The sequence below is a fragment of the Acanthopagrus latus genome, chromosome 11 (genome assembly GCF_904848185.1).
Source record: "Acanthopagrus latus isolate v.2019 chromosome 11, fAcaLat1.1, whole genome shotgun sequence".
In the NCBI taxonomy this organism is placed as follows: domain Eukaryota; kingdom Metazoa; phylum Chordata; class Actinopteri; order Spariformes; family Sparidae; genus Acanthopagrus; species Acanthopagrus latus.
This window is the reverse complement of record NC_051049.1, coordinates 5,998,965-6,014,567: the sequence shown is the minus strand read 5'-3', so window position 1 is coordinate 6,014,567 and position 15,603 is coordinate 5,998,965. Positions and strand designations below refer to the sequence as shown.

General features: G+C 41.0%; 1 protein-coding gene across 1 annotated transcript in view; it reads left to right on the top strand.

Annotated features, from left to right (window-relative positions):
• The window catches only part of oca2 (oculocutaneous albinism II), a 41,373-nt gene that overhangs the window by 3,222 nt on the left and 22,548 nt on the right, over window positions 1-15,603 (top strand). The window contains exons 3-13 of the mRNA XM_037115831.1: window positions 717-914; window positions 1,154-1,211; window positions 1,949-2,021; window positions 2,531-2,688; window positions 2,793-2,875; window positions 3,705-3,858; window positions 6,662-6,733; window positions 8,246-8,311; window positions 9,061-9,117; window positions 10,653-10,777; window positions 11,702-11,840. Coding sequence (XP_036971726.1) covers window positions 717-914; window positions 1,154-1,211; window positions 1,949-2,021; window positions 2,531-2,688; window positions 2,793-2,875; window positions 3,705-3,858; window positions 6,662-6,733; window positions 8,246-8,311; window positions 9,061-9,117; window positions 10,653-10,777; window positions 11,702-11,840 — 1,183 coding nt within the window. The remainder of the gene's footprint in view (window positions 1-716; window positions 915-1,153; window positions 1,212-1,948; window positions 2,022-2,530; window positions 2,689-2,792; window positions 2,876-3,704; window positions 3,859-6,661; window positions 6,734-8,245; window positions 8,312-9,060; window positions 9,118-10,652; window positions 10,778-11,701; window positions 11,841-15,603) is intronic.

The following is a 15,603-nucleotide window of genomic DNA, read 5'->3' as shown; positions in this document are numbered from 1 at the left end:
AACATTTTACAGTTCTTTTTAAAATTTCTTTTAAAATTCTGTTTTAATCTTATAATGTTTTTTTTTGTCACCGTGGTAACCAGTTGCCCTCTTCTCTACTCTTAAGATAGCAAGTTTCTCACCTCTCTTTCTATTTAGCTTTCTAAGGCTGAACCTACCGAGCCACCGTAGCCGAAGGCTACTGAACTAGCTGATGTCGAATTGAGTGGACAGTGCAGCCGGTAGCAGATTAATTAAGAGTAATTTAAAATAAGACACATATTGCTTTAATAAAAACGTGTTTCATTTCAACAACAGACGCCTAGTAAAATGTGGAATAATAAGAGGAGTTATAGTAACTGTCTTTCATTTTCTAACCATTATTTTAGCGCACTAATCTGGAGGTGTGTTACAGGTTGCTGTCCGTCTGAATTCACGCAAACAACAACATAATGTTCTTTTTTGCTTTGAATACATCAGGCAGTCAGAATGTCATGCCAGCAGGAGTCATTTAAGGAAATATCTAAAACTTATTACATCATTGTACAAGACCTCTCATGAGTAATGACATTGTGATTACAGAGTACAGATGATGTTTTTTTTTTCTGCTCAGTATAAGAAACATTTTTTCAATTTAAGAGCTTACATCCACAGCTGGTGTCCTTAAATGCCAATGTAGAGTTTATCTCTGTCACCGAAGCGACAGTTGACTGGCGGTGGTCATTTCTCGCCCCCAGCATCACCTACATGACCCTGCACGACCCCGGCTTTGTTGGAGGGGAAGAGCCCTGGGACAACGGCTCCCTGGACTTTGAGAGGAGGTTTCGGCTGGGCAGCGAGGTCACCAGCCTGTCCCTGTCCCGCTCCAGCTCCTCGGAGAAGAACGACCCGCTGGACAACCTCAACCTCAACTTCAGACTCACCAGCAGTATGAGGTGAGACGCCCGAGGCTGTCTGCAGAAAACTATGACTGAAGTGAACTGCTGACATACTGCTGCTTCCCAACCTTTATCCCTTTTTGGTAAAAAAGTCATGTATAGGTCTTCTTTCAGTCCCTCGTCTGCGAGCTGGGAGCCTTTGACAGAGAGAATTTTCCTTTTTAAAGTGCTGGTGTACAAAATAACATTGTACTGAATATTGTTTTATTTCATTCTGTCTACGTTTGTCTGTTCAGATGCTGCTTCAAAGCCTCCAAAGTTGCCACGATCTTTACCATCGTCGTTCTCTGCAGCGTAAGTGGGCGTGTCCTTTTGAAAATAGCCTGGCTAATGCTAATACCAATGCTATCACTTACTTATTTACTAACTTATCCTGATTACTTCTGATGAAACATTTAGCAAAATATGTATAAACATGGAGCTCGAAAATTGGAATCAAGGTGAAACAGCTATGGGCTAGCAGATAGCTAGCTGTGTTCAAAGTTCAGAAATACACTAACAAGTACTTTTAAATCCTTTAAATGATAAATAGGAATGAGAAAAGAAACATTTGTGGTTTAAGACGGTTTTATGTGCTGGAGCTATTTCTTAAATAACAAGAGTTTAGGCAATCGTTCAGCCTTGTAGCTAGTTTTTGCTTCTGTAGCACCTCTGGCTGGTTTGCTAGCAACCTCACTGAAGTGATCTTTTGTGAAACCATGCTAGCTGTTTCCTCCTGCTTTCAATCTTAATGCTAGCCAAGCTAATCACCTCCTGACTTTATCTCTATACTTTACACACAGACAAGATCAAGTTTCCCTAAATGTTGAACTCATTTTTATCAGGATGACACTGATCTTATAGGCTGATCTAATTTCACTAAAGGCAGAGACACACTCAGTTGATCACTCTCTCATATACGATCACTAAAATTGCCTTTACATAATCACACATTTGATTGATTTTTTCTCTCTCCGTATTTCGATGTCTTTGATACAAACAGTTTGGACCGAGTGAATGATATATTGATGACTGTATTCTGATGGTTTCAGCTGTTCTTCAGCATGTATCCAGATCGAGACAACCCCTGGAGGATGTTGGCCGTCTCTTCGACAGACAGTTTTTGTATCTTTTTCATCGATGTCGCCGCACATCCGTATTTTACGTAGGCGTAGCAGACCGTTAATCAACAAGAGGAGAGGTGGAACATGGGTGGAAATGTTTTACTTTGAGTTAAAGGGCACGCAGAGACAGAGGAGAAGAGAGACAACAATTTGTGTTTAGTCCACAAAATCTTCATCCTGTTTCAATCAGAGTAAATGCTGCAGGAGAAGATAAGAGGGAGGTCAGAGGGAGAGGTAACAAACCTGACAGGTGAACAAATGATCCCTACTGTTGTGTTTCAGAGTGAACTTTAATTCAACAAAGGGAAGATCTTGTTGTCTTCATTAATATTTTGTAATTGACTGAAGTGGAGCGCTGCACAGTTCATGAGGTTACATATTCATGCGGAGCGTTTAATCAGCTCCAAAATCCAGAATGGAGGAAAGAAAAGCTCCTGCGTCCCCTCCAGCCACATGAACACACATTTCAACACATCCACACATTTCTCTTTGACGGTCCGCGTCCCACAGCAATGAACCTGACAGATTTTCGCGACAACGCTTTGCTGAAGCTCCAGGTGGGGGGACCTTTCACAGGAGGGATGATCGACCTCACCAACCAGGAGTACGTCCTGATCCAGGTGGAGCAGACGGAGCAGCTGGGACAGAGGAGGAGGAGGACTCAGCAGGTGAGCGTGTCACTGTGATGCATTTTGCTCCTTTTCTGTATCATCTGTTGAAAGTATTGCCCAGTGGAAGGTGAACTCATTTATCTTGTGCTGTGTGTGAACAGGTGATCCATAATTGGACCATTCCTCTGCACAGTGAACGCAGCGACCAGATACTGCTGACAAAAACATTCGAGATGCTCAGCAGGTACTCGAGACTCCGTGTGACACTGTGTTGATTTGAACAGTTGGGCTTCCACTTTCACACCGGCTGCTGTGAGCAGTCATCGTAGGGACTGTCTGAGTGTTAGCAGGGGTCAGAGGAGTGGGAGGGTTATGTAATTTTTTTTTTATTTTTGCTGGACAGTAATCTGAGTTTCCATGAGAGAACGGGGGGGAACCTTTCTTCACATCTACTGCAGCACGGAAGGTGTTTTCATACAGTAGTTTCTGGTTTTACCGGAGAAAAGACTTCATTTCATCTTCGAAGATGCATGTAATAGTCCAAACAGAAAAGGGGGAAGCATATCATCAGAGTGACGGCTAATAATCTGACATATTCCACCTTTTTAAATGTGCCCTGTGTAGTTTATGACATTTCAAACTCAGAATTTTAATATTTACAATGTTAATAAGGTAATAATACAAACTCAAAACATTTATCTCATCCATAAGTGAGTAAACAAGCTGTTTTCAGAGGAAAACAAGGTCCCCAGAACACTGTATGAAGCTAGAAAGGTGGCAGGGTCCGCCACATATAAACAAAGTAAAGTAAAACAGTATGAAATTGTGTTGTCCTTTAAAGTCGTGAAAACAACGAGAGTTTATTTAATTGTTTAGGTAAAAAAAAAAAAAAAGTCATTGAAGATCTTTCTCTTTTAATTAAATTTCTTCCCCAGAGCTACATAATGCTCCTTTAACGCCACGGTTCTTTTTTTAATTAAAATGGCTGGCAATCGTTGAATTTACGCCACATTACATCACACAGTGTCCCATTATTTGTGAGACAACATGTGCTGCTTTCCTCTCTCGCTCAGCGACCCCATCGTCGTCACAGTCCAGGCCTTCCTGCAGGATAATGAGGTGGTGCCGCTCTCCATGACCCACCAGTCGCTCTACGTCAGCGTGGAGACGCAGGTGGCCATCGCTGGGATCATCCTGGCCGGCGTCTACGTTCTCATCATCTTCGAGGTAAATGGCCTCTGATTCTCAGTCTCCTCTACGGATGATGGACGAGTTTTGTTTTCGATGCAGTATCTGCTCCTGTGTTGGGAGTGTTTAACACGTACAGCAGGTGTTGGATCTGTATGAGAGGTGCTGAGGCCCAGTTCACTCATGTTTTGTTGAACCTCGGTTGTGCTGAATATCCCCCTTTTTAATTAGGACATTTTGACAGTAGGAGAATCACAGGTGGTCATAATAAGATTATTAATGGCTGAATTCCATACGGCTGCTTCAGTTTCTCGGGTCCTGATATTGTGCATGATGACTCACTGGTGCAGCTTACTGGGACGTTTTGAATTGAACAGAGACGTTATTGTTAATGCTGTTAGTAACACATGGGATTTTATCACAAAGACAAGTCAAAATGCATTTATTTCTGAGATCTCCATATGACCAGACCATATGCAACTATCGGGCAAATTAAAGTTTCCTCCCTTCAGAGCCACTCAACCAAAACACAGCCAAGGTGTTTTTTCCCCATTACTTTGAGTTTATGAGCAAAAAGGGCATAAAATGTAATAATCAAGCACAGCTGTGGGTAATCTCTCCAACAATAAATAGTTCACATTTTAACATTTGAGAGGAACGCTTTGTACTTCTTCTAAAGTATTACGGTTATACCAGTAGTTTTATGTAACTGAGTCCACATGTGTCATCAGCTCAAGAGTTCCTGGTATTATTTAAGCTTTAAAACAACTGGATCCTATTTCCCATGATGCAATTTGATAGCATTATCCGTTAGACTCTTCCAGCTAATAAGTGTCCACATCTTTCAGATCCAAATGTAGTTTATGTTCTGTCATTGTCGTACATTTTCACTGCAGATGTTTTTTTGTTTTTAACTCTAACGTGAACAAATCTGCTGTCGTACGACCACCTTGTGAGCTGTAGCTGTGTAATTACTTCAGATTCACACTCATTAGCATTTAATTTATAGTTTTGTAATGAAAATGCATCAGCTCCTAAATTAAAAATGATAATATGTCGGCATAATATTCACAGGAAATGTAATTTATTAACATAAGTCATTGATTGATTATCAGCCGGTTGATACTTGACGATTCAGTGATAATTAATGAGCGGTTGGATATGAAATAATTACCGGTTTCCCACATATTAGTTGTCATTACTTGGATGTGTTGCTCATTAGCCTCTCACTTTACGCACACTTGTCTGGATTCGAGCTCCCTGAATATACATTTTTCCGTCACTTCCAGTCGGTTTTGGTTTTAATTAGACGGGCTAATCTCCCGGAGCGCAACAAGGTGTGAGCTCACTCAGCTGCTCCGGCGGAGGGCAACGCGATGATGCGAGAGTCAGCAGCCGGCTGTGAGAGATGACGGCACAGTTACACTCTGCACACACACCCTCATGTGTCATCTCTGGTACTGACAGGTCCACTTGCAGAGGCTGTAATTGAAAGTGCGAGGGATTGTCTGGAAAGTCGACGAGCGTACAGTTGAACGGCTACTGAGTCAGAGATGTCGTCTGACTGCAGCTCTGTCAGGTGTCAGTCGTCTGCGGATGAGATTAGCTTTTCTCCATCCGGCTTCACTATAATGACTGATCACATTATCTGTCTGTCGCATTTAGGATAATGGGAATTTTTTTTTTTCTTTCTGAACAAGTTCAAATAAAAGGGATCTCTCATTGTGTTGGTAATTGGAAGCAAATGTTCTTATTTTTTAATGGGCCCTTCGAAGGAAGCGTCCTTGCTTTGGTCACGTTTGAAGCGGGAATAAAGGAGGTTTTTGTTCTCCCTCATCTATCATCTGAAAAGATGTGTTCAGACAAAGAGACAGTTCTGAGAGTCTAAAGACCGCCTGCTTTGTTATTCATCTTGAGTGTTGGGAGTTCATCGAGGCCAGTATACATCGAAGACAATCAATTGTTCACACCGTCGACCAGCGATAACTTTCCCTTTCACCGGAATAAGTCTGCCGATAAAACTGCCTTACATGTGCAAAAATTAAATAGAGTTGTTTTTATTTAAAAAAAAAAAAAAAGAAAATTAATAAGCTAGTCTCCCATTTAGGTCTAGACAAAGGCCACAGATCTGTTATCATCAGGAACAGCCTCCGCGTTTGCCAATATGCATAATAAGTGACCTACTTTCCTGCATTTTATTGCGATGGTATGAATGTCAGAGGAGCAGCTCTGATGTCTGATAACACATCCATGCTTATCACCTCAATCTTTAATAATGGGATGCATCATCATACATGAGAGCAGTGATGGAGTGGAGGAAGGCGGCTCGGCATCATGGAGATGTCCGTAAGAGCTTCTTGAAGTTCTGCACCTCTTGATATTTTACTCAGAAGAAAATGACAGACCATCATGTGCTAATGGAAGACAAGCCCCAGAAAGACATTTTTGACACGACCTGTCGCAGGGAATGTGAATCAAAGATTCCCTGAGAATAATTGGGCTCTTTGAGCATGTTTTTTTGAAAATGACAGTTCAAAGTTTGAGATGCAGTATGTGGCAACGGGATTAGATACAAAAAAGTACAAGAAATAAACTGGAGAGACAGAGAAAAGGTCATTTTCTAACACAAGATCCAAAAACATAACATAAAATAAATATGCATAAATAATGAAAGAATGAACAGAAAACTCTTCTAAGAATCGAGACTTTAAGATTCTCATCAATGTAAATTGAGAATATTTGACATAAATTAAAATCAGGGTGAGTTGAGGGATATTTAGCTTTTTGCAACCGTTGAATGTTGATATTTAAACATCTCAACATCTTGTGTGTGAATTTTCAGATTGTACATCGCACTCTGGCCGCCATGCTGGGATCTCTGGCCGCCTTAGCTGCTCTGGCCGTCATCGGTGACGTAAGTGATGTTTTACCTTTTCTGTTTCAGCGAGCTGTGAAGTAAATAATTGAGTAAAGTCCATGGCTACTTAAAGAAAAAATTCAGTTGGTGTTTTGCCAGTAGTTGAGGGGGACAATAACAACAACTTTGAATTAGCATGAAAGTTATGCTGCTAGCTTTGAGGCTCTAAGTTAGCTAGCTAACGTAGCGGGGCGTTTGTTTTTACCTTTTCTGTTTCAGTGAGCTGTGAAATAAATAACTGAGTAAAACCCAGGACTACTTAGCTTAAAGACTTCTCTTTCATCAAAAATTTCAGTCGGTGTTTTGCCAGTAGTTGAACAACGATGACAAAAACTAAGTAAGTTAGTTTGCTAGCTTAAAGGCTGTGCTTTAGCTAGCTAACGTAGCGGGTCGTATGGGCAAAGTTATGCTATAACTTCTGTGAAAATATCCCTTAATGTGCTAAAATAAACTAATTTGCTTCTTCCAGTTGACTGTATGATGATATAGCCTGACATTATGGGCTGTAGGCTAACGCTACTTCTTCTTGTTGCAGTTCCCCAGTAAAGGGATTCAAAATGGCTGCCGTGCAAGTTAGATGAATTAGATTTGATTCTTGTTAACAGAAGAAAAGTTAGTTTACTTTTTTTTATTATTATTATGTTCCTGCATTCATATACAAGTGTTTTCAGTATGTGGCAGGGTGTTTCCTTCCTGGAGAAATGTTTACTTTTTAAAATAATTGATATGTCACTTGATTTTGGACCGTGACCATACAAGAAGTTAGCGCAGATAAGAAGAAACTCGATGATTAACTCGCTGAAGAAGTTCAGCGGGGGAAGTATCATTAAATCTGCTCTCCGTTGAGCGATCGATTTAACATTGATTCGGCTTGTGCGGTGCTAAAAAATGACTTGGCCGCTGCAGATGAATCTCATTGGGGAAACACTCCATAACCATCAAAAGCTCCTATCTCCAAATATTCACTTCACAGACACATTTTTAAGTCAGAAAAGTTTGTGATTTTAACAGTATTCATAATCTTCTGTGACAAAGTATTCACAAAAAGAAAGGCGGTGAGTACAGAAGGGCTTTTACCCGTTTCTATAATCCAAAGATCAGCGAATCAGAACCTGGAAAATAGTTTTCAAAGCTCCAACGTGTGCAGGGATCGCACACCTGTACTTAATAACACTAATTACAGGTTCCAGTTTGAAGGTATTGAGCCTGTGCAGCTCACTGGGACACTTCTGTGGAACAGAGCCATCATTAGTGTCACGAGCTCCACCTGTGCTGTCCTGCTGCAGCAAGTCATAATGTGCCGCTGTGGAAAAGAGTCCGATAGCATCCAAACGCGGGACCTGTGCTGTCATTAGAGTGTTTTAATACAGGAACACTCAACCTGTTTCTACTACTGTACTGAAAAAATAACAGTAAATAGGGATGAATGTGTTTGAATCTTTCCTTTTTCGCTCTGTCTGAAGTGTAAATGTCCAGAAAATCTAATTATTGTCTTTGTCTCTTCCTCAGCGGCCCAGTTTGGTTACTGTGGTGGAGTGGATCGACTACGAGACGCTGGCTCTTCTGTTTGGGATGGTGAGACTTACAGTATTTGTCAAATATGTTATTTATTCATCCAGTCTCCTTTTAGGCAGTCTGGTTTGTAAGCATTTATAGCTGACATCTCCTCTTCACTTTGACATTCACACACATGTCCTGTCAACTTCAGCAACTTTACAGAAGAATTACATCTTTTTGACAAAAAGAACCATTCAACTCCCAGTATTCACATGAAACAAACTATAATTCTGGCGGATCAGTGACGTTTGAATTTCATATCGATGCACGACCACAGATGGGAGCTTCCTTTTGGACGACTTCCACCGTCAACAGCTGCCACTGAAATTTTCATCTCATTCTGGGAAACGCAGCAGAGGGACTCTCTGAAAAGATTCCAAGATGCCGTGTATTTAAATCTTTTGAAACACATTTGACAAAAGGCAATTGTGTTGAACTGTCTTTGTGTGATATACATTGAGGTTCATAAACAGTTTGGAATTGTTTGCTGTCTCCTTTAAAAAAACAACACATGTTTTGGACCGTGTTCTTGGCCTTTGCACTCGTTCTGCTGTAGTTTGTGTAATAATAGAGTTAAAGAACGTCCTTCAGTGCTGAGAGTGGAGCACAGTGGAGATATTGGTCCGACTGACCACCATCTCTTACGTGAGCACCATCTTATTGTCTGTGGGTGACTATTTGCAGGGTGACATATAATCTTGTTACATAACAGGAAACCTGGTGTTTTTGTTTCTTAAAGAAAAATGTGCCCCGTGTTTTTCTTCCAGATGGTGCTGGTTGCCATTTTTTCTGAGACTGGATTCTTTGATTATTGTGCTGTGAAGGTGAGTGAACGATGATAATGACAGGTATGGGCAGGTTAAAAAAAAAAGCTGGAATAAAGAAGAAAAAAACAACCACAAAAGCAGAAAAGCACAACAATATTGAATTCTACCAGAACAGGGAGGCACATCCCATCGACAGGGATCTTTTCTGGTGGACAGCCGCCTTCATGGTTATCTTCTTGTTTGTTGTGATTTGTTGATCTGTTTGGTCGTTTATTCCTATTTATGTTGTGTTTTTAAACATGTATTGTTGTGTTTCTTATTTGCTGTTGTAATTTGCACATAAGATCTGTCCAATTACTAACGCAGAAAATAACAAAATCATTATGATTGATGGGGAGCTGCTGACAGTTTGAACATGAAGATGAGCAGCACTGTGGATGTTGTTGTAGATTTTATATCCCAGTATGACACAACAGAGCTGTTGAGTGTATGTCTATGACAGTAGCTGCCCAGTGGTATTTTAGAGTCGCCTTAAAGGTGACAGGCTTTGAGCTATTCCTGAAGTTAGCGCTGATAGCATGACAAGTGTGTAGTTTTTTTTTTTTTTTTTAATGCTGACTTATTTGACACGACCAAGATCTGTGAGGAATTTTTTGTGACGTAAGATGACCGAACAAGTTTTGATGCCTATCTTTACGTTATGACGCTATAATCGGCTGATACAAGTGACATGTTTTGTGTGTAAGATCAGAGAAATAGGTCGCTACTGTCTGTTCAAACGTGACAAACGTTGGGCTTGTCTTCTCGCTCCATCTGCACTCAGTATGAACTGTTTGAAGGAAACGACCTTTAAACTGTTTATTTCTAAAATTAGAGCTGCACGTTCAGAGCGTGAACTGAATGCTATCGGCGCCACACTGCAGCTCTGCATGTTTCCTGCTCATTAAAACATTTACAATTAGAAACAAACAACAACATTAGTCTGTTAATTTACAGTCGAAGATAAGACTTTCATCCACGAGAAGGTCAAGGTTTCCTCCCATCAGAAAACCGGCTCGTTGTTTCTCTCAGCAGCTCCGTGAAGCTCAGTTTTTAATCCTGAATATTCTGTGTGGATGGTGAAGGAGGGCGAACGCCTTTGTCCTTCAGGTACTGTAGCACCTGGAGAACAGAGGGATCATGCAGGCTCATGAATTTTAAGTGCGAGTTGGACAAGAGCAGGCACTCACAAATTAAAATACCTTCTCCGAGAGCAGCTCCGCTCTGACACATGCCGCTATTACACAGAAACAGTGGCCATCCTGAGTCACTCCCGCTGGGATGGGGCTGGTATATGAGCATCGTTGAGTGTGAATCTGTGTGTAATTCATTATTATATGGTTATATTTAGATATATGAGTACACTACTTTCTGGAGTGCTACCACTCATCATGAAAATGTAAGAAGAGATTATTTATGACTTGTCACTGTGATATTCTTGATGCTCTCAGCAACACTGTCTGGTAATGTACAGTGAATGAATCAAGACGCCCACTTCGTTGGTCCTAAGCACCACTAACACCGACTCACTGTCACGTTAATTCTTTCTGCAGGCTTACCAATTATCCAGAGGACGAGTTTGGCCAATGATCATCATCCTCTGTCTCATCGCTGCCATCCTCTCTGCTTTCCTGGACAATGTGACCACCATGATGCTTTTCACCCCCGTCACCATCAGGTACAGTGTCGCCGTTTTGAAATTGCACCCGTCCATTTTTTTTCTGTACCTGCTGATCCTGAGGAGCACACATAGAGACAGGCAACTGTTCACTCACGTTCACAGCTAAGGGTAATTTTAGAGTCTCTGAAAATGAACCTTATTAACCTGTATGTTTTTGGTCCTCGTCGTTTTGTATTCTGTTGTAGAAACAGCTGCAAAAAAATGTCTTCCACCACGCCTGATGTGATCAGCTGCTCTACTTTCACTCAGCAGTTCACTCATCCGCAACTGGACGACGTTATTAGAGCCATTAGAAAATCAATACTCAGTGTTGTGGCCCTCGATCACACCAAGATTTGTCACTACTCTTGAGTAAAGCTTACAGGCAAAACAGCACGGTTCACCTGCGTCTACAAATCACTAGGAAGACATAATGCACGCCACAAGACAGTACACTTAAGCTATGTATTCTTAGCTTTTGTCACAAAGTTTTTCTTTCTGGTCAGTAATTCCAACCAGCCACCCTCCAGTATTTTCTTTTAAATGGTCACATCAGTTGATAGATCATTATCTCTCACTTGTTGTTAATGTCTCTATTTTATGCCTTTGAACTGCATCCATACAATAAACTATTATTCAATCTCTGGCTTTTTCTGCCTGAAGGTCAGAGTAAAGATAACATTTGACTTGAATTACAATCAGAAACCCGACAAACATGACAGAGATCCGGGCAAAAAAAAACAAACAAAAAAAAACTCTGCTCCAATTTGTTTCCAAGCCAGCAGGGTGAAGTTTTGTAAAGCCTCAGTGTTAAAGGACCAATGCTTTTTATCTTCCAGTATCCTTTTTTTTTTTTCTTTTTTATTCCTGTATTTATTTCTCTCTACCCGTCGCAATCTAATCAGGGCTAAAGGGCTTTTCTGTCTCTATCTGATTTTGCAGGTTGTGTGAGGTGCTTAATCTAGACCCCAGACATGTCCTGATTGCAGAAGTAATCTTCACCAACATTGGAGGGGCTGCCACAGCTGTCGGAGATCCACCCAATGTGATTATAGTATCAAATCAGGACCTGCGCAAAGAAGTAGGCACTTTTACAGCTCTCTTACCTAAATATGCACATATACACAGATATGTCACAGATCAGCTCGGTGTAGTTCAACACTTGAAACCAGATGCTTAGTGGAAAACTGTGCAGTACTTACAGGTCAAATGGATTCACGTCACTTCTTGCCCTTTTATTTATCTTTTTTTTTGGTTGATGATCAACTGTTCTAGAGGTCAGTTGTTTTTTTAATCGGTGCAGCAATGTAAGTTTGATTCATGGCCTCTGTAGATTACATTTGAGTGTCATTAGGAGAATCTGGAAACGTCACTGAGGCCGAGATGAAAAGATGAATTATTAAGACTCTTCCTCATTCCTCACAAGTTATTGTCTTCTTATTTACGATTGCCCTCTAGGCAGTAAACAATCTGTACCATAAAAACTAAACAAATATATCACAAAGACACTGTGACAGACTGAAAACACAAAATACAAATACAAAGTATACAAAGTATATACACAAGTATACATATATGTGTATGTATGTATGTATGTATGTATGTATGTATGTATGTATGTATGTATGTATGAACGAACAGCTTTGGCAGTGTGGTTGGCACTTCTCTATAATGAGTGCAGAGCTGTTTTGGAGATCCCGTCACATGACAAGGTGTTTGGGTAATCAGGAAAGGGGCATGGCTGTAACGGCAGTAATAAATGCACATGTAGAAAATGGAGCTGACAGCTACAATTTCAAACAACTCTGCCACGACAGAAAGGGACAACAGCACCACTAAGAAGCTCCGTTAAGCCTCTTTTTGATATTAACATTAAATGAACTGACTCTCTGTAATGTGAAAAGGATTGTGATGCTGCCAGTCCCGTTAAATATGTTATATGTAATATAGCATTTAGCTGCTCTGAGCTCACTGCTTTGGATCTTCACTCCAGACTTTCATTTGACAGGAGGCAATAAAGAGGACTCAAATGTCAGGGCGACACTGTTAGAGATTGTTGATGTGAGTCTTTGAGGATACGACCACATCAGGCAGGTTCAGTCAACAAACAAACAAGCTTTTATGAACTTCATGCAACTCCCTCTGTTTTCTCTTATTTACAAATGTTCAGTATATACATTGTGTGTACTTTTATCACCATGACATCATTATTCAGTCATAAGATTGTTTCTGTGATGGCCACCGACCTCTGACCGTTTGTTTGACACCTCATTTGACTACATATGAGCGTCTATGCCCACCCTGCAGCCTACAACAGCCAGTGAGTAATAGCTGGACAGGAGACCAACTCTCTGTTCTCTCCCCTCCCTCCTGAGCCACTTACACACCAGCCACTGAATGACTGACACATCATGTAGCCAATTAAACGTCAAAAACATGGATAAGAAAACCATGTTTGTGCTCCAAATGGTTCAACAACAGCTTTGAATTTACTGTAGTTGAGTGTTGTAACAATCTGTACCCGACACATATAAGATAATTTAAATGTATAAAGTGCCTTTTAAAATATTCAGACTTTACAGTCCATGCACATTTATTTTGTTGGCTACATTCAGACACTTCAAGTATTTCATGGCGATGAATGGTGGGTGAATTTAATCATCTGTGTTTGCTGGCTTGTACACATGTTATCTCTGCTCTGCTCGGCCTCTCTATGTATTTATACATGACCCTTATTTATGTTGATGGGCCGGTGATAAATGAATGTAGAGGCAGTGAAACCAATTCATACTTTTTTACTGCCGCCGTCATAAATCATGGGAATTAAAAAATGTCAAAACAGCGGAGAAAGAAACTGTAACAGTGACCGGTGTTGCATTCTGTCGCTGTAGCAGACAAACATTTACAAGATTTGACTTAAATTTGTGTTTCCTTATTCATGCTTTTTTGGAATATTACTACGTCAAACAGTCATTAGAAGTGACACAGCTGCTCCAAGAGTTCCCTCTTCTAGCAGATGTAATTATTTCTGACGCCTGTGTGGAAAACCCTCTGTAGTGCTTCCCCTCTCACTCTCACCTCAGCCACAGCTCATATCGGTGTGGCTCCAGTCTTCTCTTAAGTGGTACGCTGCAGCACACTGGAGACCTTTCTCCGGGATTAATGTCTGATTAAACTTGTGAAGGAGACAGTGTCAGGCCTGATGCAATAATGCGTGAAGTCATGTAACTGAACGTCCAGCTCTTTTCCTGTGGTGGGTGACGCACTGTACATCATGTTGAATTTTGACTTTATTATTTTAGCCCTTTAACTTTTGGCTTTTTAAAAAAACAAAAACAAAAAGTAAGTATTTCAGATATTTCTTATCACGGAGCACAGGATCCTCAACATGTATATCCAGTTTAGCATGCAGTAGACCAAAGAACAGGAAAAACTGTCTTACATAACAGAACAAAAACAAATGAGCCTCCCAAAACACTGACCATCGACCCTCCCAAGGAGCGTTACCTGATCTTGAATTTGACCAGTTGGTGCCAAAAACAAGTTTTTCATATTTCAGAATAAATATAATTCTCTTTAAAAGCTTGAGTTTCATCCCCCTCAGTTAGAACCAGAATCAGAAACACTTTATCTATTCCTGTGAGGAAAAAAACTGCATGTGAGTGTGATGATGACCCCCTCAGAAGAAGACTGGGCCATGACATCGGCTTTACTTAGCTTTTTAAAAAAATGCTCCTTAATTAATTTCTAACTTCTTCTTTTTTAAGTAAGAATTGCAGAAACGATGTTGGTGTCAGAGTGCAAATCAAATTAATTAAAAATGTACTCTCCCGATTGGAAGTCAGGTCCCGCAGCACAGCAATGTCTGTATTTAAATAGTCTATTTGTTGTCCTTATTACCTTCTGACATTGGGACAAAAATAGAAATGGCTTCACTGTACACTCCGTCCTTGTTGGTCTCTATCACGACATGATAGTTTTGGAGAACCATTCACAGACGTGCCGTTCTGTATTTGTATGCCAGTAAACAGCAGTAGGAGCATTAAAGTGTTAATCAGAGCAGCCTGTCGCTGTCTGAAAAGGGCAATGACTTGTAGGCTCTTCTCATAACCTTCACTGTTTTTATACTCAGAGGGCCGTAATGTTACATCACTAGAAGACATGACATTTGCTGGCTGCGTGATGTGGCATCTGTTTACTGCGCGTGACATTTTAGCCTTTGCGGGTGCAGCAGTATGTGGTCTCCTTTCGGTGTACAGAAGCCCCCCCCCCGCACCAGAATCCCACCAGGCTGGCTGTCCGGTTTGTCTTGGCTCCGTTTCCCAGGTGACAGAACCGCAGGGACACAGCGGCAGCGCGCTCATTCAGTCATGTCTGGCCTCTGATAAGGACAGCTTGTGTCTACATGCATGGTTCGCCCGCCTGTTTGTTTGTTTGTTTGCATGCTTGCTTGTTTGTGTCGAGGGGATTTTCGGGAGAAATCCAGAGATAGAAAGAATGGCACAGCTGTGAAGTGTGTTTAGGCGATTCTGTCCCTCATCAGAGTGCCCTTGTGTTTGATTTGTAATAGAGCAAGGTAGCATGGCGCATTCACAATCTCTACCTGCTGTTTTGTACGATTTTATTGAGGGACATCGGTGAGTCTCCTTGCCAAGTGGATCTCCTCCAGCCCATCAGAGGAGTCGTTGACACTGGCTCTGAAATATGGACACACCAGCTCAGGGTGTACGGCTGCAAACAGAGATACATTACAGCAGGAAACACACAGACAGCATTTAAGTTCTTCAGTGATCTGCTCTCTCGTCTCTCGCTGCCAAACGATTGGAATGATTTATACTACAGTA